At 36.2% G+C, this 26223-nt stretch overlaps 3 protein-coding genes across 3 annotated transcripts; all 3 read left to right on the top strand.

Moving 5' to 3' along the window:
- The first annotated feature begins 1059 nt into the window (after window positions 1-1059).
- Window positions 1060-6995, top strand: LOC113543649 (uncharacterized). The gene is made up of 5 exons (XM_034312290.2): window positions 1060-1185; window positions 3343-3663; window positions 3837-4106; window positions 5878-5967; window positions 6099-6995. Exons 1-5 carry the CDS (start codon window positions 1122-1124, stop codon window positions 6167-6169), a joined length of 816 nt encoding a protein of 271 aa, XP_034168181.2. The 5' UTR covers window positions 1060-1121; the 3' UTR covers window positions 6170-6995.
- A 1172-nt stretch (window positions 6996-8167) lies between these two features.
- Window positions 8168-12242, top strand: LOC113543640 (uncharacterized). The gene is made up of 6 exons (XM_026942020.3): window positions 8168-8221; window positions 8511-8571; window positions 8755-9102; window positions 9731-10093; window positions 10183-10263; window positions 11517-12242. The coding sequence occupies exons 1-6, from the start codon at window positions 8168-8170 to the stop codon at window positions 11672-11674; spliced, it is 1065 nt and encodes a 354-aa protein (XP_026797821.2). The 3' UTR covers window positions 11675-12242.
- A 2987-nt stretch (window positions 12243-15229) lies between these two features.
- On the top strand, window positions 15230-23716 carry LOC113543651 (uncharacterized). The gene is made up of 6 exons (XM_034312799.2): window positions 15230-15935; window positions 16155-16215; window positions 16405-16752; window positions 18863-19210; window positions 19289-19372; window positions 22960-23716. The coding sequence occupies exons 1-6, from the start codon at window positions 15933-15935 to the stop codon at window positions 23217-23219; spliced, it is 1104 nt and encodes a 367-aa protein (XP_034168690.2). The 5' UTR covers window positions 15230-15932; the 3' UTR covers window positions 23220-23716.
- The last annotated feature ends 2507 nt before the right edge of the window (window positions 23717-26223 follow it).

The following is a 26223-nucleotide window of genomic DNA, read 5'->3' as shown; positions in this document are numbered from 1 at the left end:
TGTCTGCTTACTTGTTAGTGAAACAACACACACCTGGCCCTGGAACAGCTGAGCAATTACTGTTGGTCCCTAAAAAAGAGGGGACCACCAATTTGGATGTAAACAACCTAAAATTAAAGCTGAAATTCAGCACTTTAAACTCATATGCATTATTTAATTTTGTCTCCAATATACTGTAGTAGACAGCAAAAATAACAATATAACAATAACATTGTCAGTGTCCAAATATTTGTGGACTTTTCATGCTTATGAATACATACCTTTATGTTCATATTTGGAAGTACCAAGCTGAAAGATATTATGTGCACTGGAAATACAGCAGATATAAAAAGTCCATACCTTTTAAAACTGTAGGATCTTTTGGTTTATAAAAATGAATCCAAGATAAATCACATCAGATCCCTCCTCTCCCCCATTTGACATTTCTTCCTTTCAATGTAGATCTACTCCTTCTATTTCTCTTACTATTAAATATAGTAAAGAATACTTTTAATATTTTTAATAATAGTGCGCAGTCAAGCAATATGCTACCATGGAGTGGCTTCAATGTGCTTTTCTAGGTGTGTATACAGTATATGTATCTATGTGTCTATGTATCTATGTGTCTATGTGTGTGTATATATATATATATATATATATATATATATATATATATATATATATATATATATATATATATATATATATATATATATAATGTATGTATGTATGTATGTATGCAGTCACTGGGTGTACCATTTTCACCAGAACAGTGACACTCACATTTTACTGATATTTTGTGTGTCTGTGTGTGTGGTTCTGGTATGAATGAATCAGGTAGAAAAATGGTACTTTATAAATTACATTATAAAGAGTGTTTTTGCTTCTTTCCGTTTTAACTGATTTTATGAAATGCTGTAATGAAATGCTGTGGCCTGCATTTCCTGTATTCTAAAGTAACATGTTCCATGTTGGCTTCTTTGGAAAGCAGAACTGAACAGAGATTAAAAAAATTTCAAAATATTTCAGCTTTTCATCTGAAAAGGACTTGATGTAATGTGGTTTGTGCACATAGGAGAGCGCTAAACTGATGAGACACATCAGTTACCCTCGAGGGGAAACAGTAAAACTTTGTGGTAAACATGTTATCAGGGAAGCTCTTGTGCCTTCTTCTAGCTCTTACTTTTTACTCTTCTACAAACACCGGTAAGCTATTTCATTCCCACTTTTAGCTTGGTTAATGCGCTGTTGTTATATAAAATTATTTATAGCAAAGTTCTAAATATGCACAGCAGTTGGCTTTTAATAGTGTTACATTGTACACATTACAGTGTACAATTTATAAAATTCAAGTCTTACAATGTAGAATAATAAATCTGTAATAATGTTCTTTGCTTTCTTTTATTTTATTTTTAAATCAGCACTCTGGAGAAACTTTTTTATTAGATTATTGCAGTCACAGTCAGGCTTTTATGTTATCTGCGATTTTAGAGAAATAAAATAGTGTACAAAATAAATACAGAACCTTTAGGGCTGAATATAACAGGTGCTGAAAGCAGTGATACTGGTCTTTATAAGTGTTTGATGACCAAATTAATATAACCACCAACAGAAATCTTCAACCCTGAGGTAATGATGATTATAATCTTCTGTTACGCTTCACTTGCTATTCACTTGCAAGTTTTCCGTCACTCACTATACTAACAGTAAATATAATATTGAGTATCAGCAAGCCTGTACTACTACTGTACTAGTATGGCTGCTTACCTACTCTATAATGTGGATATTATTTTAATCAATTTCCACATTATACAAATAGTGCAGACCAGCAACGAATCTGCAGCAATTATTGCGCTGTGCTAAAGTAAGGTATAAAGTCATATAAGGTGTCAGGTGAAAGTATCAAAATAGGTCAATACAGCACATACGTATCACTTCGCAGGTACACAAATATTGAATGTAGCTTATCTGTTCTACACCCCAAAAGAAATGCATGGTGGTCCATTTTGTGTGGAGAATCATTCTCACCACAGCAGCAACACCGTTTATGCTATAATTAAATGCTGTGGCCTGTGTTTTGTTTATTCTAAAGTACCATTTCCCGTGGTGGCTTGTTCACAAAGCAGAGCTGACAGAGGTTACGACAAAACCTTTCCCTTATGTCATTGTTTTTAAACTGTGTTTAAAAATGGTCTCACACAAAACACACAAACTTAAACAGTGGCAAGTCTTTAGATATCCATCTGGGCATCTCATAATGCAATATTATGTGCTCTTAAGCAGTTATTCAAAGAGTAGTTTAATTTTCAGAATGTAAAGCTTAATCATATTTGGGTTAAACATAACTTAATTAATAACATAATTAATCATATCTTGCTAACCTGGAAAGGTGTTGTGGTTATTTCGTCACTTATTATGTGGGGGTTAGAGAGGGTTGAAATGATGTGATCTACTGCACTCAAAGGGAAACATATTTTTAGGGCAGCTCTTGTGCTTTCTTCTAGCTTTTCCTTTTTGCTACTTTACAAACAAGCTATTTGGAAGCTATTTCATTCCCACTTTTGGCTTGGTTACTAAATGATGAGTCAGTTTATATCATTTAAGTTTTACAAGTTTTTGTAGACAATAAATCTATAAAGATGTTGTTTGCTTTCATTTGCTTTAGTTCGATACCATCTTGTAAACTGGAGAAACATTTGTGAAAAGTTAGTGCGGTTACAGTTAGCCTTTTTAAAGACGCCATCTGTGAGTTTAGAAAAATAAAATGTTACTGCTGCCACTTAATGCAACAGCTGAATTAAAGGAACCAGGGTTACAGTTTCATCTGATTTGAACTCTCTTCCTTGATCTCATAGTTTGGTACAAAACTACTGTTATTTTTCTCTGTGCTGTTCAGGCCATACAAATGAAACACTGTTAAATGACTAAAAAGTTAAAGCTATTTCAGTGGATATCATGGAACATTTTACATATTATAAATAACAATGACTAAACAGTATTTAACATTTTTCTATGTTCATAAAAAGTGTTTGTTGGATTAGAAGCTGCTTTTACATACAGGAAGAGGAAATTGTCAACCGTCCACCTTGACAAATGTACAGTATATTGTATCATTGGAATATTTAGTTTTGCTGAGGTTTTTTGCTGAAGGAAAACAGTGCTGTCACTTCAAAAATTAGAATGGGATTTTAACATCCAATAACTTGTTACTGTGAGTAATAATTGAGATAGTCAGTAAGCACCAACAATACTTACTTTTTTTTTGGACAATTTATGGCAATAGTAATATCATTTTGTCAGTTATAAGCATCCTTCTTCATGCCAGTATTTTGCACTATTCTAATTTACTCCTTCACTCTATAGGTGCTGTGGACGTTACAGTGTCTAGTGGAGATACTGCCTTTCTACCATGTCCTTTACTCTTCAAGTACAGTGACTTTATGAAGATCCGTGTTAAGTGGGTAAAGGATGAAGTCAAGGAGCCAAGTTTATGTACATATTATATTTTCAGTAATGAAACTCTCAGTATCTCTCAATGTGGACCTCGGTTTAAAGTAAATACAGAACCTTTAGGGCTGAATATAACAGGTGTTGAAAGCAACGATGCTGGTGTTTATAAATGTGTGATGACCAAATTAATACCACCACCAGCAGCAGAGAACTCTTCAACCCTGACGCTTAAAGGTAATGATGATTATAATCTTCTTTTACTCTTCACTTCCTCTCAAATTCTTTTCTGTCACTCACTATACTAACAGTAAATGTAATATTATTTACGTCTCTTAAAACCTGTACTACATTGTATGGTTTCTTGAGGAAATGCTGCCATGACCTCAGTGTTCTCTCTGCCTCTACAGTTTCATCTTTTACCCTGCAGCTGATGAACAGCACTAATTCCTCCTGCGTGGAGCTGCTCTGCTCTCTGAAGGGTTTAAAACCACAGCAGGTGAACTTCACATGGACCAGAGCAACTCAGCTTCTTTACCATCATGAGTCCAGCAGCATGAGAAGCACACTGACGCTCTGCAAGCCGCACTGGACAGACGGAGAGACACTCACTTGTCAAGCCAGTTACTCAAACAACCACACACTCTACAGCAAGAGCATCACGCTTCCATGCGACTCAGGTGAGCCTTTTACCTACTCTCCAATGTGGACATTTATTTGGTCAAACTAGAGGTGAAAAGACAAAAGGAAGACAGTTTTATTGAGCTTTTATTTGAATACTTCTTGAATACTTCTGTTGGTATGTTTCTTCCCTTAGCCCTGAATGTGACTTTTTTATACAATGGCTCTGGCATTAAAAAAAAAAGTAAACAGAAAATCCATGACAAATGTAAAGTTAGAGCATGTGGTGGGTACTCAGATCTTTTTTTTTTTGTCTGTCACAATTATTACTTTAGTGCCTATTTTTGCAAGCAACTTGAAGAACACTTAATGTTCAAGGCTCCATCTCAAACCCCATACTACACACACAATAATAACATACACACTGCTTTACTGACATAATATGTCAGAACACAGCCTAAATATTCAAGAGTCTGAGGATGTAACTGGATCTCTTAAAGAGTTTCTTTGCTGTTACTCGTGCATTTTTCTCTTAAAAGAGTAACAGGGTTGAGTTTTTAGCTTTGAATCAACAAATAGGCAAAATGTGGTTGACTAGCATCCATGCTTGCTCGAGGACATTAAGGACAATCTAATGTTTTGCTTAAAAGTGATATGGGACTACTACTAAAATATGTATTTTTGTGACCTATAATGGATGACACATGGAAAATGATGTTTTAAGTTTCCACATTAATGTAAAATAATCTTTATAATAAGTATTTTAATGATTATATTTCAAGATAAACTGTAGTTATAATGGACCGGGCCAGGCATCAATGTTGTAATACTGAAATTCTTTTTAAAGTTAGCTATCTGAAACATGCATGTAGGTTGTTGTAAAGGACACCTTACCTGTGTTTAAAATGTTTAAAAACCTTTACTTTACATACATATTTGTAAATGTCTGCCCTTAAAATGATCTCCTTAGTACACATTAACATGACTATCACAGTTACTGAATACTATGCAAAAGATTTAGTCTGTTAGATAAGAGAGGAAAGTTAATGCAGCTGCTGGTGTCGCATCTAGGCAATTAAATAAGGATAAGGCACGGTAATTGCAGAAGGTTATAAAGAAGGAGAAATAAGTTACAGAATAGTAACTAACTACTAAGTCACTAGCTAAAACACTAAGCATAATAAGCACGCACACACAAACACAACACTCAATCAGTTAATTAACCTTCATCTGAGTTTTAAGGCATCCAACTTTAGCAAACTGAACATCTGGGTAACAATTAATTAAATAATGAACAATTTTGAACTGCTTTTCTTCTCATTAAGTAGACATACACCGAAGTTTAATAATAACCTATGTATACTGTATGTATATGCAGCAGAGGTTTAAAAAAGCTTCAGAACTGTTATTTTTACTGGAATGTTTTTCACAAGGACACAGAGATACATTCACAGAAACACTAGTTATGAATGTAACTGTGGCTCTATGAACACACGTTAACCGCCAGGGGGTGGTGTTTACCCCCAGGAAACTGAAATGGTACACCTCTCTGCAATGACATACTGCTTGTCGAATGACATGTCATAGTAGGGCCCGGACATCCAGCCTGTGCATAGGTGGGATTTTAACATAGGCCCTTTATACATACATACATATATATATATATATATATATATATATATATATATATATATATATATATATATATATATGATGTATCTCTCAGTAATTGTTCATCGGTTTAATAACTGAATTTTAGGGTTGCACCTTGCTGGTATTGAATTAAGTGCAGAATACAGAGTGTTCCTCTTACTACTGATGTCTTTACAGGTTCATTTGTGCATTTGATAGTCCTTGGGACCCTTGTCGGCTTATTGATTGGCACTGCTTTGTTCATTGAGGTTTACTATCAATGTCTCAGTAAGTTTGTGTTTATATATACAGTACATAATCATAGTAAACACAACAATTCGTCTTTTCGATAAAGTTTTTCATGGGTTGAATTGTTTGTCATGTAATATTATAAACTAATTGCTGTTGTTGCCTTTCAGCTGCACGCCGTCGCCAGTCTACTGCTGATGGGATTGTTACATCTGAACTTGTCTCCTCCTCACAGGTTTAGTCCATCAGCAGCACAAACTGAAACAAGAAAGAGGTTTTGATGACTTTAGAAGTGCCATTACTATTGTGTAACACCAGATATTACTCCTCCCAGCCAGCAGAGGTCGCAATCTCCCAAATTCAACTACAACTTCTGCCAGCCACTTCTAGGTCACAGTATATACTGCATACAGATCATCCATACCATTAAAACCACCTGCCTAATATTGTGTAGGTCCCCCTTGTGCCACCAAAACAGCTCTGACCCATCAAGGCATGGACTCCACAAGACCTCTGAAGGTGTGCAGTGGTATCTGCCACCAAGACATTAGCAGCAGTTCCTTTAAGTCCTGTAAGTTGTGAGGTGGGGCCTCCATGGATCGGATTTGTTTGTCCAGCACATCGCATAGATGCTCGATTGGATTGAGATCTGGGGAATTTGGAGGCCAAGTCAACACCTTGAACTCTTTGTCATGTTCCTCAAACCATTCCTGAACATTTTTTGCAGTGTGGAAGGGTGCGTTATCCTGCTAAAAGAGGAGAGAGTAATTTTAATGTTATGGCTGATTAGTGTACATACCCATCAAGTTCAGCAACACACTGCAAGGTCTTGTCAACACTGTGACTGTGTAAATTATGAGCCTAGTAGTTCTGCTGATTTTCTATGCTGTGTCTAACTGCTCTCTCAGTTTATCCTTGAGCTTACCCTTCATCCTGGTTATACTGTCTTCTTGTCTTTTGTCTGCTTGTGTTTTCAGTGTTTATCCATTCTGAGTTTGGTTTGTGATTTTAGGTTTGTATGACTGGACTTATAATAAAGTGCCTCTGAATATGTTAGAAACACTCTCCATCTGAGTCTAGTCTGTTACTGAAGAGCTCATTTCCTACGGTCAATCTAATGGAGGTTTGGGAATCTAAAGTCAGCTGTCACTTATTAACTGGGTTAATGCTTACACTTACTAACTTCAGGACACCCAGCCATAACCATCTCCTTGGTAAACAAAATATTATGGCGGCCTTCCTCGAACAATTACATTACACTCTCTGTGTAAGCATGTCTGGATTTTGACATCTAGAGCCTCCTGCCATCTGCCCACAATGTCCCTCGTTCCACGTCGTCATTTCACTCATCACATATCTGCCAGTATCACAAGGTTTCACCACCATACTCATCATAACTGTGCTATTCTACAAAACCTGTTGATTGTTACCCCTGCCCACGTTCCTTAGACAAGTCAATCCAGTTTCAAAGCACTTTGAATTATCACCATCCTGTAGAATAGCCCCTATATGTCACATCCAGTATCTGTGCTCAAAACTGTTTTCTTCTGGATGGGGCAAGTGACTGAGCTGTGGTTAAGGGTGATAGAATTAAATAAGGACAGTATGTAGAGTATGTTTTTCTGTCACAAACTTCCTGTGTTCTGATGAATTTTACCTTGCAAGTCCACCCCCACATGTAAAGACTGAAAAGTTGTCACTAAACACCTTTTTGTTGTTATGTATCGTCTCATGTAATGTAATGATAGCACTTCTATGGTAACTTAAAAATTAACCTTGGTTTCAGATCTTTATTTTGAAACGAGACCTCTGCCAGAATCAAAGTGATCCTAAGTTATAAAAAGGTATATGTAATATATGTTCTATTTAAAGAATAAATGACCACTTTAGGCCTGTCCATATTATATAAAAGATATAAGATATATACAGGACTAATGTTTGATTCGGCCCTTTTCTGGAGATTCAAGGAACACAATTTACAGACCTTCTCTTGTAGAGTTTACAGATTTTGCTGTGCAGTAAATGTGTCCTGCCAGACCCTCATGTTAAGATGCAAAACAGACATAGTTGTTTTAACAATTGGATTCAGAAAATTCAACACAGTTATAGTAGCATTTTAGCCTTAAACAAACTGGTACTGAGTTTCAAACTGCTACTGCATTTCACAAAAAGGAAACTGTAGCCACAGACCTGCCTTAGAGTTCACAGCCCTGCTTTATTTCAGGATGTATAAGACAGAATGTTCACTACAGCAAAGGATGCGTACAGGGTGCATATTCTGCAGTGTGAGATGGTGAGAAAGTGTTTACTGAGTCAGTATACTGTACAACATGTTTTATATTATATATCAAAAAGGACTTGCTTACATATGGCTAGCATTAACATCTAATGTTCATTTTAATGTTCAAGGTTAATACCCTTTTTACTACCCGTATCACATCTGTATTCAGTTGTCTAATTTGTTATACATTCATGTCTACAGTTTGTGTTCAGTTTACTTTATCACTTATATTTATGCAAAAAATGTCTTTCTTATTCTGAGTAGAACAGTACCTTTCAATCCTTTTCTATACAATTTATAGGAATCAATAAGGAAGTGTTCTTTTGTCTGCTTTGTGTGGATGCTTCTGTTATTTCCCTCAGGTAATATATTTCCACTTTCATTTTTAGTCTCTCATTAATTAATAGCAAAAAAATGTATTAAATAAGAAAAATCAGAACCTTACCATACTAAGGCAGACATTCAGCAAAAGAATGGAATGTAACACATATGAATATGAATGAATACCCCTACTTTTTTTTTTTAATACAAACTGCTTTTTTCAGCCATAAAAACACAGAATTGCACTGAATTGAATACAACACAGACGGTTCATCTGGGAATGTCAATCACAGTCAAGTATCATTACAGCACAAACAGCAGTCTACATTCTGTTGTATATTTCAGAAGAAAACATTTACTGTGTCACTACATCTTCCAAAATACATCCTGGACTAAAGCATCATGTGAAAGCCATATCAAATTTATTTGGATTCAAGAAACAGAGGAAATAGCATTTGAGCTGTTAAATCTTCAAATAAGTAATTCTGGCATTTACACATTAACTGTGGAAGAGTATGCACCACCTCCTGCAAGATGTGTGATAGAGAAGAGGATATTCATTCATGTCATAGGTAAGAGTGATTATATTTGTTTACACAAAAAGCCTCAATGTAACTAATGAAAATCCATATAATATTGATATTCTGTGTACTCATTGTCAGATGCAGATTTCAGATGAAACATGATGGGTTTTTGGCTTACATTGCTCACTTTTGGAACTACCTACCTTACTTAAGTTTCTTTGTATTTACTAAATAACATGCTTTAAAGTGAATAATTGGGCTATATTTGCTCACGCTCAATAACAGCAATGAGTCTAGAAATCTTTTGACTTCATCAAGCTTCAGCCTTAGGCAGAGCCTGTAAACATAAAACCAAGTTCAAAACTTTAAAGCTGTCTATGAAAGAAAAGCAAGTATCTTCATTGCTAAAAAAAAAAAAAATTTAAAAATAAAAATCTTAAACACGTGGTTGTTGATAAATCCAGTATATGTATTAGTAAGGGGGAAATACAAATTTATTATAGCTTGAGTTTGTATTTAAATAACACTTCTTAGCACCATTGTGTTTTCATTGTCATCCTGCAGCACATCCATTAGTGTCATCATAGATAGACATGATGCTAGATGTTATCATAGACTGTGTATGTGTGCAAAATATCCTAGAACCATTTTCTTTCTATTGTCTGTTACTCTGCAGCATCTCCGTCTGTGACTGTGTCATGTGTGAAGGGGCCTGACGGCGCTCCCACAGTGGTTTGCACTTCTGAAAGCTTTTACCCTGATGATCTGGAGCAGGTCTGGTTGAGAGATGGCGAAAAAAATATCAGTTACTCGAACACTTCACATACATTTGTATATGAAGGAAATCGGAACACCTCTGACCGGAACTTCAGGAAAAACACAGACGGGTCTTACAACCTCACGTCATACCTTCACCTGGCATCACCCACAGCACAGAAAGTGATGTACTGCTGCTGGGTTAATCACTCAACCCTGAGTCAACCCATCACGGTTAACATATCCTCTACTGAGTGCACTGAGAGAGAAAAGGCATTAGCAGGTATAGATTTCTGAGTTCAGTTTTCCAGATTGCACACATATGGTCCAAACACTGTATTTCTATATAATAGTATTCAACTTTATTTTTAGGTTTGTTTTCAGCAGTTGCTGGTAGCAGTTGTGGTGTGATGGCTGGCATAGGACTAATACTTTGCAGTTATCAATGTCTCAGTAAGTTTCACTTATTTTTTCGTGTATGTACAGTATAATTATTCTTTTTCTAGTTTTTGTCATCATGCCAAGAATTTTGTTAACACTTTCTATGAAGTACATATTCATAAATCATTATAACTGTGCTTGTAATTCATTGTAAGTTGATAATGATTCTGTGTAAGTGTTTTAAGTTTTTAAAAAACTCTAATACTATCTCATAAAGCTCTAATAATGCACTATAAATAAATCCTTGATAACTTATAATCATGTTATAATGTAAGTGTTGCTACACATAATAGTGATATGTTGTCTGAATACTTGTAATAAATGTAATATTATAAACTATAAAAACATAATAAACATTTAAAATATCATCACTGAGTGCTTAATGTACAAATGTGTTATATGATAAATTATTTGTTATTATAAGTTGTAAAGCACTATTAACTTTATTTTTGTAATGTAATATGGAAACAATTATTTTTCAAATTTTTCACTTAATTTACAAATCATTGAAATTTTTTTTATTGAACTTTTGGTCGTATGTGGCCGAGTGTGTTATGCTGCCATGCGACACCGTATGAGAAGCAATTTTAAAAGATGCGGAGGTATATACTATTTGTCTCATACGTGATAGTGCTATCATTGTTGTGAGTTTTTTATGTTTTTGTTTTTCCCTTTCTTGTTGTTATGATTGCTATGTTGCCTTATTAACAAAATAAAGATTGTTAGTGTCAAAAGATGCAGAGGTTGGCTTCACATGCCATGGAGGAAGCACACCCTCCATGAGAGTTAGCTAGTGGGTGGAAATTGGTAAGACCAAACTTCAAAAGAAAATGGGGTGGGGAATGTTTTTAAAAATAACATTTTCATTTTTAAATTGTCTCTTGCATTTATGTTATGTCCTGTTTCGTGTGACAGCAAAGAAAAAAACGCTGTTTCCTTTTCCAGTCTGCATTTTCTTTCCCTGATTTTTTTTTAAAGGCGAGTGGTTGTGTTTGAAGGTGGTGGTCTAGATGCTATTGTAAAAACCCTTTCTTGGATGTTTTTACTCAAGAAAAATCTGGCAACCTCAGTGGTGTCAATTGTATGAAGTTGATTTGCATAATCTGACAGAAGAGCTCAGAAATACCTGTGTCACTTCAATACCTGTGTAGACTCAGTCTGAATACCCACAAATTTACCATGTAAATATTGATGTAACTTTTGGTTCTGACTTAAGCTGCCAACTCTGACTGCAGAATACTGAATATACTGCAATGTCATTGTAGGAAGAAGACGTAATTTACAGTCTCCAGTAGGAGCTTCTCCATTGCCTGAGCTTGTGTACCATTCTGCAGCGCAGACCCAGGTGTACTCAACACTGGGAAACCATCGGCCTGTTCCATGTAAGATCAACGGCAGCCGCGCCACATCTCCCTCTCTATGACACACTAAAAAAAACACATTTGACTTCTGTACTGAATAAAAGCAATCATATCTGCATACTGTATTTGCATGTATTGTTATGTATAAACTAACTGGTATTAGAGACACTTGAATATAGTCTGAATTAACTTCAAATGTTTTCATTCCCTTGAATATTCTCATCAAACTGGCACAGTAACACCCTCTTTGGCAGATATCACAGTGTACAAACACTTTTTCAGCTGGCTAAAATCTTTCTATTCTTTTTTTTTTTTTTAATTTTCACTCACTGCTCTTTGCAGAATGTTTCTAGTTCTGAGATATTCTTGAGCCTATTGATGCACTGTTTGTTTAAGATCTATGCACAGATTTCCGGTGTTTAAGTGAGGGGACGGTGAGGACCATTCCAAGAGCTTTATCTTGCCTTTGTTAAAGTTGTTCACAGTGGATTTTGAAATACATTTTGTTGTAGAAGCCAGCCTATTTTTAGCTTCAGTTTCTTGACTGACCATGTCACATTTGCTTTCAGAATTTGCCGATATTTACTAAAATCCGTTCTTCCATGTACATACATAAATATACCTTGGTGATTGTGGCCAAAGACTTCCATTTTTACTTAATCAGTCTACATCACTTGTTTCCAAATTGCCTCTGGCATATATAGTTTTTGGTTTGCATACATTCACACTTGTGATAAGGTCACAGGTAAGGTTTCCTTCTGATGACTCATGGCAAGGTCTTCCAGATCTTGCCTTGACTTCCACAGTTCCCCCTAACTGCCAATTCTTAGTGACATTTCAGACTGTGGAAATTGCAAACTGGAAGCACTTTGATATCTTTTTATAACCTTCCCCTGCATTGTAGGCAACAATTAGCTTCATTAGAGGAGCCCGTGGTTGTTGAGTGTTAGCACTTGGTTGGAAGAGTCAGAGAATTTACGCTCTCTGGAACTGTCATCAATAGTTTGCTGCAGAGGTTGGGTTCACTTCAAAAATATATACCACACACATACAAACACACCCACACACACACACACACACACACACTGTATACAGTAGGGCCTGAGACCACAAAATCTGAGACCACTAGTAGAAATGCTTCTATTTTGCATTCTTTTCTAATTTAAAACAATAATTTTCATTACAAATTATATTATTGAATACAACTTGAGTGAAAAGTAGAAAAAGTGAAAAGTGAAACATATACATGAATTTCTTAGTATTTGCTGTTTCCCCTTTTTTGCTTTAATGACAGTGTGTACTCGAGCTGGCATGGACTCCACACGTTTCTGCAAAACCTTATGATCCATTTTAGATCAAATCCAGCAGAGTGACATCTGAACACATGCTTCAGTAGAAGAGATTAGGCATGAGGAAAACCTGACCTTTTGTACAAAGCACTTAACAAGGACAATATCACAAACTTGCAAATGTTTAAATAGGGACCGTGAAATAATGCAGAATCTTTGAATATTAAATATTCAAGATATTGAAAATTTACTTTCTTTGTTTTACAATATTTCAAAATTCTAAAAGCTTCTGTTTATTTCCAATTTTAAATGAAAAAAAAAATTTCACATGTGGTCTCAGACGTTTGGACCCCACTGTGGGTGGGTGTGTGTGTGTGTGTATGTACAGTTGAGGTCAAAAGTTTACATACCCCTTTCAGAATCTGCAAAATGTTTATTATATTACCAAAATAAGAGGGATCATACAAAATGCATGTTATTGTTTATTTAGTGCTGACCTGAATAAGATATTTCACATAAAAGATGTTTACATATAGTCCACAAGAGAAAATAATAGTTGAATTTATAAAAATGACCCCGTTCAAAAGTTTACATCCCCTTGATTCTTAATACTGTGTTGTTACCTGAATGATCCACAGCTGTGTTTTTTTGTTTAGTGATAGTTGTTCATGAGTTCCTTGTTTGTCCTGAACAGTTAAACTGCCTGCTGTTCTTCAGAAAAATCCTTCAGGTCCCACAAATTCTTTGGTTTTCCAGCATTTTTGTGTATTTGAACCCTTTCCAACAATGACTGTATGATTTTGAGATCCATCTTTTCACACTGAGGACAACTGAGGGACTCATATGCAACTATTACAGAAGGTTCAAACGCTCACTGATGCTCCAGAAGGAAAAACCATGCATTAAGAGCCGGGGGGTGAAAACTTTTGAACAGAATGGAGATGTGTACATTTTTCTTATTTTGCCTAAATATCATATTTTTTCGTTTAGTACTGCCCTTCAGAGGCTACAGAAGATAGTTACATGTTTCCCAGAAGACAAAATAAGTTCAATTTACCCTGATCTTCAAATTCAAAAGGTTTTCACCCCCCTGCACTTAATGCATGGTTTTTCCTTCTGGAGCATCAGTGTGCGTTTGAACCTTTTTATGTGAAATATCTTATTCAGGTCAGCACTAAATAAACAATAACATGCATTTTGTATGATCCTCTTATTTTGGTAAAATAATAAACATTTTGCAGATTCTGAAAGGGGGATGTAAACCTTTGATCTCAACTGTATATATATATATATATATATATATATATATATATATATATATATATATATATGTATGTATGTATGTATGTATACATATATATAATTGGGAGTCACAAACACTGCTTAGCTGGCTACAGAGATGGAAAAAGTGATTTAGTCTGATGAGTCATATTTCACTATATTTTTTGACAAGTGGTCGAGTGCTGCATGCGCCCCAAGAGAACAGTGAATGCTTAACCCCTACAGTAAGTGGATGGCTCTGTTACACTGTGGTGGGCTTTTTGTTTTTGTAGAAACTTTGTGTACTTCACTTAACTTTTATATGTGTGTTGTGTTTGTGTGTCATGGCTAAATGTCATTTTCACATAGAGGAAACTGTGACCGCTGTGATCTACCTCAGAGCCCACAGCCTTTATGTCAAGGTGTATGACACATAACAATCTCAACAGTAGAATGTACAGAAATAGGACCTATTCAGCAGCATGAGATGGTTTTCAGCTGCAGCTTAAACCATTTAGATTTTTCCGCCTACCGAATTAACGACAACTTTAAGATTTTTTTATACCTTGACAGTCAATTGTTTTCATCACAAGATACTTCAATATACATCATAAAACAAAATTCTTGTTTTTCAGTAATCAGTCACAATGAAATGACTTTTGCCCACCTCTAACACTCTCTGATTCTTGATTACATCACCATGCATATATGCATTAAAATATTTTTTTTTATTTAACCTATAATATCACATCATCTGGCATCATCTTTTCCCTGAGCAAAAATGTTGAGCCTGTTTCACTTGGAAATATGTGATATTATGAAAAATGAGTTAAGTTTATATTTAGTTATTTTTAAAATAACACACTAGGTTGTTTACAGCTAATTATCACGATGATAACGTGGCTAAATAAAAGAACACCACACTATTCTGTGTGCACATGATTGACATTTCTCTTCTCAAGATAGAATTAAATAGGGATATCATGTGTGGTACATCTTTGATGTCGCCCACTTCCTGTGATCTTATAAACATTATCTTACAAGTCCACCTCTGCACATAAGCAGTAAAAGGTTGTCACTAAACACCTTCCTTTCGTCATTCTTATTTTAGGTATCATCTCTTGTGGTGTGATATCAATTGCATTTATCTTGCCACGCAGAAACAACCTTAAAATAACCTTATTTCCAAAAAGACTTTTGAAACCGCTGCTAGATAGAAACTGATCATAAACTATAAAAATGTAGACCTTGATGAGTACACACATGGGCACTAAACATGATCTGAAAGATAATATGTAATAGAAGTTTTATTTAACCACTTTAGGCCAATCCATATCATGTCTGAGATTAATGCCATTTTATAGACTCAAGGGTTTCTATTTTTAGATTTTTACTTCAAAACTTTCTTTTTCAAAAGATTCTGTCATACAGTGAATTGGCGTGCCAGGAACTCTGAGCTGTGATTTATCCTCATATGTAGTGTTGTATTATGAACCAGGATAAGAATATCATTTAGATTAATACATGGCTATTATCTCTTGGGTGCTGAAGTAAAAAAAAAATATACCGTAGTTTTCATAATAGGAGGAGTCTAGAAGGGTCTACTATGCAGTTACTGTAGTCGTAAACACACTGTTGCTGACTTGCATTTCACAAAAAGGAAACTGTAGCCACAAACTTGTCTCCGAGCTCATAGTCCTGCATTATTTCAGGCTGCATGAGGCTGAATAATCACTAGAGGAATGGGCCCATAAATGCTGCATCGTCTACAATGGTGAGAAAGATGTTACTGTAACAGTGTACAATATATTTCACGTTTTATATAATTTTAAGTATCAAATTAGGCTCCATGATGTTGATATTGTATGTTAATGCCCAGCTGTCAGTATTTGTAAGAAATCACTTACAGTTTCAACTGCAATTTCTGTATCACTTGAGCATGTTTATTATCCTTGCTCAAGGGAATTTAAATTGACTTTTGTATCATTTATAGGCATCATTAAGGAGCTACAGTTTTATCTGCTCTGTGTGGATGCATTTGTCTTTTCTTTCAGGTAGTATTTTCATGTTCTGCTCATTAATGGAAAAAACAAATTAGTGCTGTATAAAAAAAAAAATTAGAACAGTACAGTGCCACCACTGAACCTCAGTAAACCAGCATGATGTAATGCACACAGCTGTTGTGTTTTGGCTTGTGGAGAAAAAAAATGAATATGCTTTTTCTGAACTGTTCTTATTTTCAGCCATGAAAAGAAAGAATTGCAGTGTATTCAATCAGACAGAGATAATCTATCAGGGAAATTCAACTACCATCAACTGTCATTACAGCAAAAACAGAAGTGAACGTTTTACAGTGTCTCTGAAAAGAAACCATTCACTCTGTGAATACATGTATTTCAATAAATCCTGGACTGAACAATCATGCAAGGACAACATCAGATTTTTATGGATTCCAGAAACAGAGGAAATATCATTTCAGCTCTTAAATCTTCAGATAAATAATTCAGGCATGTACACATGTACTGTGGTAAACTACTTACCACCTCCTTCAAAGTGTTTGGGAGAGAAGAGGATATTCATTCATGTAAAATGTAAGTGTGCTTGCTTACAGGAAAATAATCCTTAAACTGAGAAATCTGTTGAAATCTCTACAAGTCTTGATTAATTCCCAAGTTATTAGGTAATATTGTATTTCTGCATGTGTGGATTACAGGCTTATATATGCCCTTTTTAATATCTGGATGATTCATAGATCATTTATTTTACAATACAGTAAGTTGCTGCTTAGTTTGCAATCTCAAAATATAATTACATAGTAAATAATGTGGAGGAAAAACAAGTGGTAAACTATTTCACATTCATCCATAGATTTGGTAATGACCCGCTAAAAGCAAATAAATAACTAAGGTGTATCCTATCTGGTTGTTTTTAGATGCTACCCGCTAATTTCTAATATGTACTTCACTTCTGGAAAATAAATCTAGACAAATTTTTAGGTTACCTACTAGTGAGTATTCACCAAGTATCTTTCTTCACGCTACTGTATTTTGACAGAACAGTAATTCATTCTATAGTAATCAATATGTTTAGCAGTATGTCCTGGTAATAATAATAATAATAATAATAATAATAATAATAATAATAACACCAACAAGTGTATTTTGGATTTAGTAATTAATACCTAATTCTAAAATTATTTATAAGAATTTTTTGTACATGATAATTATTTAGGAACTATCTATTTGTCAAATGTAGAACATATGGTGAAAATACAATGCATTCATTCATAATAATCTGGAAACCCATAGCACCCATATTCTGATCTTTATCATGTACAGACAGTAAGCATATGGACATTTACTTAACAGTGCAATACACTGAAACAAACTAGTGCCATTTGAAACCACTGCAATCAGGTATACTTTAAATGGCCAAATATGTACATATGTATCCAGCAGTTGTGTAGACATTTGTTTATATTTTGGAAATTATTTTTAAAAAGAGAGAGAGAGAGAGAGAGAGAGAGAGAGAGAGAGAGAGAGGGACTACCTGATGGATGGGTTATAGTGCTCCATGGATACTGCAGTATTATGGCTAGTCATGGTGTTAATGCACCACTGACTTTTGCAAAATACCTATTAAAGTGAATTTCCATCTATTATTGTCTGTGTTAATTTTCCTGTAAGTTCCTTAAACAACATTAGTAGGGGCCTACAGATATGTTACATTAAATAAAAGTCGCTAATATTTTTCTCATAAGTAGATTAGCAGTCCTGTTTAAAGGTGGTATCTTAAAAAGTCATGTTATTTGGTATGCATATGCTCAGCTCATGCATATAGACCTGATCGATTTGCATCGAGCACTGCAGTATACCTGGTATTTTCCACATTAATTACTATGTACTTACATTTCTAACTTAAAGTAAGAGATAAACATTACTTGTAAATACTGTATAATCACTTAATAAGATCTGAATAAATATTGTGTTATGACACCAAATACTGCTGGCAAACCTGGTGCATTTTAATTAAATTACTATGTATTGTGTATGTGGCAGAATTGTATTTACGTTCAGTCCTCTGATAGAACATAATTAGGAGGCATACAGTTTGTTGAGTTTTTTTTCTAATTTATATTTTCTGCAATATGTGGATATTATCCACTCCATAATCTTAACTTTTCTCACCCAATCATTACAGTATATATTTAAACAGAAATTGTTTTGTACATGGTAGATACACTGTATTTAAAAGCTTCCTTTGTTTGCCATAACATAAATTGGACTTTCTTATGAATAGGAGGTGAACTATTCATAACTAGTTTGCTAGAAAGGTACACAGGGCAACTGGTAAGGAATAAAAGTAAACTTCCAAGACTTTTCCACAGATCCAGACTTACTTTCTTCTCTCTTGTAACTACATACTTTTTTATTTATTTCACTGTAGTACCAAATAATTTGGATTAGTTACTGAATAATATGATTTAAGGTGAATAATTGAATAATAATGAATGTTCCCTTACACACAATAACAGCACTAAGTCTAGAATGTATCGACTACCAGCTACTTGAAGACTTGAGCAAAAACATCTGCAGTGTTAAAAGATCTTATCATAGACATGATGCTAGATTTTATCATAGACCGTGTATGTGTACAAAATATTCTAGAACCATTTTCTTTCTATTGCTTGTTACTCTGCAGCATCTCCGTCTGTAAATGTGTCATGTGTGAAGGGGCCTGACGGAGCTCCCAGAGTGCTTTGCACTTCTGAGGGCTTTTACCCTCCTGATCAGAAGCAGGCCTGGCTTAGAGATGGAGAATATATCAGTTACCAGAACACTTCACTTAGACCTCTATATGAGAACCTGAACTTCTCTGATGGAGATGACAGCAAATACACAGATGGGTCTTACATTGTCAAATCATATCTTCACCTGTCTTCAAACATATCAGTGTACTATTGCTGGGTGAATCACTCAACCCTGAGCCAACCCATCACTGTTAACATTTCCTCCACTGAGTGCACTGAGAGAAAAGAAACATTAACAGGTATAAATTTTCAGGTAAGGTTTGATTATACAATACTTTGATGGTGCATACATTGTATTCATTTATTATTTTTTTCAGGGGGGGTTTTATCAGTCACAGGAATCAGTTGTGGCATACTGGCTAGCATTGGGCTGATCCTTGCAGGATGTTATCAATGTCTCAGTAAGTTTCACTATGCCTTGTTTACTTCATACAAGTAATTCTTCTTCCTCTAGTTTGTGTCTTCATGATGGTACTGTTACTAAGATCTTAATAGTGGCAGATTCAGGTGAAATCTGTTGCATCATTGCCCAAATCCATAATCATATTTGAGTTCTTCAAGGGAAACTGGCAACTGCATTGTTGTATCTCTCAGCCTTTGTGTTTTAGCCAGAATTTTATGACGTAACCTTTTTGCATTTACTTTCATCAATCTATACATTATGGCACTACAATACCCAGAAGCCATTTTTGCAAATATGTCCCGAAATTATTGAAGAATCCTCACCAGGAGCAATGAATTATTGGTAATATAGCACTAGAGTGTAAGAACTACTAGCCAGTTGTAACATAGGATGCAAGATTTGCTGAAAAACAGGTAGGTGAAAATAGTCTTGGAACAGTATAACAACTGAAGGCTGCCTTTTGTGTGTGGTAAACACAAAATATGAAAGTCTTCACCCAAAAAAAAAAAAACATTGAGTGTGTAGCCAGCACTTAAGACCAGAATACTACTAGGAGGAAAGCAAAGTTACTGGATTATCCATCACCAATATTCTTAAGAAAATTGCAATTCTATTTTCCTTCAAACAAAAGAGATCAGATCAGAAACAAGCCTGTCAGCAGGGGTGGTTATCCATCGGACTAATTGCCTGATTGCCATCCCACTCTAACAGTGCCTGAAACTAAATGCAATTTTTAAAAAAAGTCATGGATTGGCAAAATATTATTAAGGGCAGTGTGACTACAAATCTACTGAAATATACAAGAGAATTGAGTGGTTTGAGACAACTAATCCATGATCCCATCAAAATCAAGACATGTCTCTGCACATACACAAGTGCCAACTCAGAAAACCATGTCTGACTTAAGCATTTGCTTTGCCAAGGCTTGACAGAAAGGGAGTGAGTAGGGCTTGAAATAGTAGCTATTGGCATCCATGGGTTATTAATGCGAATCACCATGTACAAATATGGGACCCTCATGGCACCTCCATGACATGCTGTCATGCATCTGTGAGAAATCATGCGATGGAAGACACCTAAAGCCTAGAATGTCTTTGCTGATTATTTGAAACACACATCTTATAAAAAATCCCATAAATTCCAGAGGATGCTACAGGGTGTGAACATTAACTGAAGCTCTTCACCAGTATCTGCAAGAGTTTATGCATTGTGCTGCTGCCACATGATTGACTGATTGGATAACTGCATAAAAGAGCAGGTGTTCAGGTGTTCCTGTTAACACGGACAGTGAGTGTATTTGAATCCAGAAAAATCCCCAAAAGAATCTCATAAAATCAAAAAGAAACACCCTAAAAAATCAGATTGAGTTCCAGTGAGTGAGTCAAAATAATATGTTCACAATAATAATGCCCACATGTGCCCATACATGAATAGTTTGCTGGGCATGGTTCTCTGGCATACAGTGTAGTGCATGCCTATGCAGTGTGCCTATAGATATGCAGTGGTTGCATGCCTGTGCAGTGCGCCTATAGATATGCAGTGGTTGCATGCCTATGCAGTGCGCCTATAGATATGCAGCGGTTGCATGCCTGTGCAGTGCGCCTATAGATATGCAGTGGTTGCATGCCTATGCAGTGCGCCTATAGATATGCAGTGGTTGCATGCCTATGCAGTGCGCCTATAGATATGCAGTGGTTGCATACCTATGCAGTGCGCCTATAGATATGCAGTGGTTGCATGCCTATGCAGTGCGCCTATAGATATGCAGTGGTTGCATACCTATGCAGTGCGCCTATAGATATGCAGTGGTTGCATACCTATGCAGTGCACCTATAGATATGCAGTGGTTGCATGCCTATGCAGTGCACCTATAGATATGCAGTGCACCTATAGATATGCAGTGGTTGCATGCCTGTGCAGTGCGCCTATAGATATGCAGTGGTTGCATGCCTGTGCAGTGCACCTATAGATATGCAGCGGTTGCATGCCTGTGCAGTGCGCCTATAGATATGCAGTGGTTGCATGCCTGTGCAGTGCACCTATAGATATGCAGTGGTTGCATGCCTGTGCAGTGCGCCTATAGATATGCAGTGGTTGCATGCCTGTGCAGTGCCCCTATAGATATGCAGCGGTTGCATGCCTGTGCAGTGCGCCTAGAGATATGTAGCGGTTGCATGCCTATGCAGTGCGCCTATAGATATGCAGCGGTTGCATGCCTATGCAGTGCGCCTATAGATATGCAGCGGTTGCATGCCTATGCAGTGCGCCAGTGGTTGCATGCCTATGCAGTGCACCTATAGATATGCAGTGGTTGCATGCCTATGCAGTGCGCCTATAGATATGCAGTGGTTGCATGCCTGTGCAGTGCGCCTATAGATATGCAGCGGTTGCATGCCTATGCAGTGCGCCTATAGATATGCATACATATAGGCCAGATGCCAAGCTGTATTTGTTTTGGACTCAGCATTAGTTATTTGGTGGGTTCCCATTTGCACAAGCTGTGATAATAGGCATAGCGTTTTTTTCACAAGAGAACGTCTGGGGGCTTCCCTCTACCACTGTGTCCTGCACTGATTCAGGCATTCACAAACCAGCTGTTCCCCTGTAAGTGTCCCTTCTGCTTAAATCTGTTAGAAAAATCAATAATCATAACTGCCCAGTGCTCATCCCAGAGCACATATCAAGCCACCTTTCACCACACCTAGTATTGTTTGCCTTTTCTCTTTACAACTAATGTCACCCAGAACAAGAAGGTTTCCAATCTGAGTCTGGTCCCTCACAAGGTTTCTTCCTTATTCAATTCAATTCAATTTTATATAGTGCTTTTAACTACGAATATTGTCACAAAGCAGCTTTACAGAAATCCAAATATAGATTTAGAGTCTCATGTTGAATCAGGCAGTTTTTCCTTACCACTGTCAACTAATGAACTTTGGTTCAGTAGTTATCTAGATCATCATTCAAAGTTCTTTGAAGTGGCTTTGGGACTATTATCTTCAGTAAAGGTGTTTAAAAAATTGACAGGGTTTTCCTCCAGGGCTAATAAATAAATAAATAAATAAATAAATAAATAAATAAATAAAAATAGTGGCTTCCTTTTACATGCTCCAGCCTAACTCTGTTGCCTCACCCTGGTCTGCCAGGCTGTTAAGGCTTTAGCTGCCCAGTGCTTTCCAGTCTTGGAACTTGGTATTTAGTTGGCCTTCATCCAGCCGGAGCCACAGGCAGGTCACCCTCAAGAACTTACACATCTGTTTCAATAAGTGGCTGAGAGAATTGCACCAATCATAAACTTGGAACTGCAATTTATGGGTGGAGATTTTACCTTTCAATTTTTCATAGTCCACAGTGTTGACCACTGATATGTTGTGGTATGCTTGCTGTGCTTCACCAGATACTCTGTATCTAGAGTAAGGATCCAGTCATCTTTATCTCAGCCCACACTCTCAGTGATATACTTGAACATATCTAAAAAGGCTTGTATATTGAATGATATATAAAGAATGTAGGAAATCTGATGTATAATATTTCTCCTATCTGAAGGTAATTTGCTAATACTGAATGTACTGGAACATGTCCTTATAGGAAGAAGAACTTATTTACAGTCACCAGTTGATGCACCTCCATTGTATGAGCCTGTGTCCCATTCTACACTGGGGACACTGGGGAACCACTGGCCTGTTCCACAGGTGTACTCAACACTGGGAGACCATCGGCCTGTTCCACAAGTGTACTCAACACTGGACAACGATCAGCCTGTTCCACAGGTGTACTCAACACTGGGGAACCATCGTCCTGTTCCATGCAGAAACAATAGCAATGACACAGCGTCTCCCTCTCTATGACACACACCAAACAGTCAAACACTTTAAAATGTGTGACTTATGTACCCACTGAAAGCTATCCATATCTGAGGTAATCTGATTCTGCATTTCACTCACGCTTTCTAAAAATGTCTTGTGCAACTACAGTTGGGTTAGGAAGAAACTAAACCATGTTCATCATTGTTATTTTCGTTGCTGTTTTTATTATTATTGTCATTTTTGTCATGGTCATTGCTATTGTTATTACTATTGTCTTTCATTCTTATTATTGTCTTTTTTTTTGTATCTAATGTTCACTTGTCCTCTTCCTTTCCTTCTCATATATCTTTTTTCCTTTTTGTTATTAGAGATGGATGGGAATAGGTGTATTTGGAGGGTAGGAGATCTGCACACGAAAAGTATTATGCATAAAACACAGGGGTTTTGCTCACAACATCTGGAAACAGCTGATTATGAAAGAATTTACAAATTCCTGTTAAAGTTCATTGTATATTTTTTTGTATTTATTGTTTTGTGTGTGTGTGTGTGTGTGTGTGTGTGTGTGTGTGTTATTTTAAAATCATCGGCAAATGGGGGGAAAAATGGCACTGTGATTTTTTTATGACAAAAGTTTAACATGGTACAGTGGTACTCACTATGGTTTATTTGAGCAATCAACCTTAAAATAGTGCATGCTGTATATCTTTTGTCCCTTCTGTGGTATAGTTTAGATTGTTATGAGCCCATTGTGTTTAAAATAGACTATGTTTAAAAAGTTATTAACCAAATTACTATGAGGATCATTGACTCATATGACCTTTTTAAAATCAGGGCCAGACTGTCATTCCTCTAAATACTTAGTCTCACTACAGTTACTGAATAATTCATAGTAGTTGCTGAATAATTTGCTTGTGAAATATTGAGGTGAATACCAAAATAAACCCATGGTAGAAAACCTCCCTGTCTACAAAAAAAACCAAAAAAAAAACGTAAATGAGTTCTCACTCTTGAGCAACTCATCTTTCAAAGAGAATGAATAAGAATTAAATACAAATGTAATAATCCTGTTCTCCTTTACTCTATTTATGCAACATTTTTTTGACTATCAGCTATGATGGGACTTTCCCCCCTGCAATCCTCATTGCATATATATATGCAAACCACATAGAGTAAGCAGCATAAATGACTAATTTCCTGGCTAGTGTGCACAAATCTGCACATGCTCAGTATATGCACTTTCTGATTTTCTCTATATTTCTGCCTCAGATCTCCCCCAGACTCTTGAAGTAAACACATCAGACTCTTTTCATGATAGACCTAAAAAAGGACATTATGTAGGGTATGTTTCTGGTGCCACCCACTTCTAGTGCTTTCATGAAGTTTCTCTTTCAATTCCACCCACACACACAAAATGTTGACACAAATACTGCATTTGACTACAGTTCACTACTCATAATTCTCCGACTAGGAAAAACCAAAGAAACACTTTCTTAACTAAGAATTCCTACTTGGGATCTTGGGATGGTCTGCTCAACTCTGAGCTCAGCAACTGACATCAAATCAACATGGTTGCATGCAGCATCAGCAGTAAACAAAGTAGAAATTCTTACCTTTAAATGAGTTATGCTGTATATACAAGTATTTTCTTTAGATCAATTGGCATACAGACATATTCACTTGTTAAATCTATAATACTGACTAAACAATTTGCAGTTTTGAGGAAAAAATACATCACTCATCACATTAGCTGGCTAGCTTGTTTTCTAACAAAAGATATGGAAGTGTGCATGCTTTCCCCACTTTTTTATGTTTCCCCCCATAGAACCCCCATAGAACTGGCTCTTTTTCTAAGCAGACTCAGGTCTTTCATTGTGTGCAGTTGGGGTTAGTCTATCACTCTGTTGCTGCCAACTTGTTTTTCTTTACTGTGGTCTACTGGAAGAGCAGAGCCACCGCAGAGGAATCACCTCAATAAGCTAAGTAGAAAACCCAGCTCTCACAGGAGTGACTACTGACTTGATACAAACCTCTGCTCATCCCCTAAATTGCATAATATTCAGGAGCATCTTTAAGTAAACATTCATTCCACCAAGATCTTTCAGGAGACTTTTTCTCCCAGCTGCCATCAGGCTCCACAATCCCATTTTATTCCTGCAAACTTCCATTCTGTGGTTATATCTTGTTGCATTGAGGCAATTTCTGCCCATTATACGGCAAATTAAGAGAGATGGAAGCTCTTCTTTTACTACATAAAGAATGTTGTAGTGAGTATTTGCACACATTAATCAATAGATTCAAATGTACAGAATGCAGCCATTACTCCACAATATTGGAAATGATCTGAGAAGTGGATATGTAATATGAGTCCTGTGTGAAGAACTATTAGCACTTGAACAAAATGTTTGTAATATCCTAACCCTAATACAAGTCTGATACGGTGCTGTGGCAGAAATTCAAAGGTTTCGATTAACAGAATTTTATGGGTAGAGTTTCCAGATTCTGATGTACTGTGCATGGTTCCTGCTACGTATTCTGCTCTGTGGTTTAACCTCAGATGTAGTCAATAGTGATTCAATCCTGAACAGACAAGAAAGTGTGCATCTTCTGCAGTGTGACATGGTGAGAAAGAGACTGTTTGTTTACCAATGAATAGACACTGTGGCTTTAAATTCTATTTTTATATAATTTATAGGTGTCAGGAAAGAGTTACTGCTGTTTTGTGTGCTCTGGGTGGATACTTCTGACTTTTCCCTCAGGTAATATATTTTCACCATCTATTGATTAATAACAAAACATATGAACATATTCAGCATAATTTTTTATCATCAGGACCTTAACAGTGCCATACCAGAGAATTAATGAACTATTTTCTCTTGTACTCCTGCAGTACCACCTACAACAAATGTCGGGGCACACAATCATAGGTCTTCTCCAAATCCACAAAACACTTTATTTTGCTCTTTATCTGATCACTTCCCTCAGCGTGGCCCTACTAAGAGCATTATGATATAGTCCTGAGATTCACTGAAGTACACAAGCCTCTTCA

The sequence above is a fragment of the Pangasianodon hypophthalmus genome, chromosome 17 (assembly GCF_027358585.1).
Source record: "Pangasianodon hypophthalmus isolate fPanHyp1 chromosome 17, fPanHyp1.pri, whole genome shotgun sequence".
In the NCBI taxonomy this organism is placed as follows: domain Eukaryota; kingdom Metazoa; phylum Chordata; class Actinopteri; order Siluriformes; family Pangasiidae; genus Pangasianodon; species Pangasianodon hypophthalmus.
Note: the sequence above shows the minus strand (reverse complement) of the source record. Positions and strands in the feature narration are given on the sequence as shown.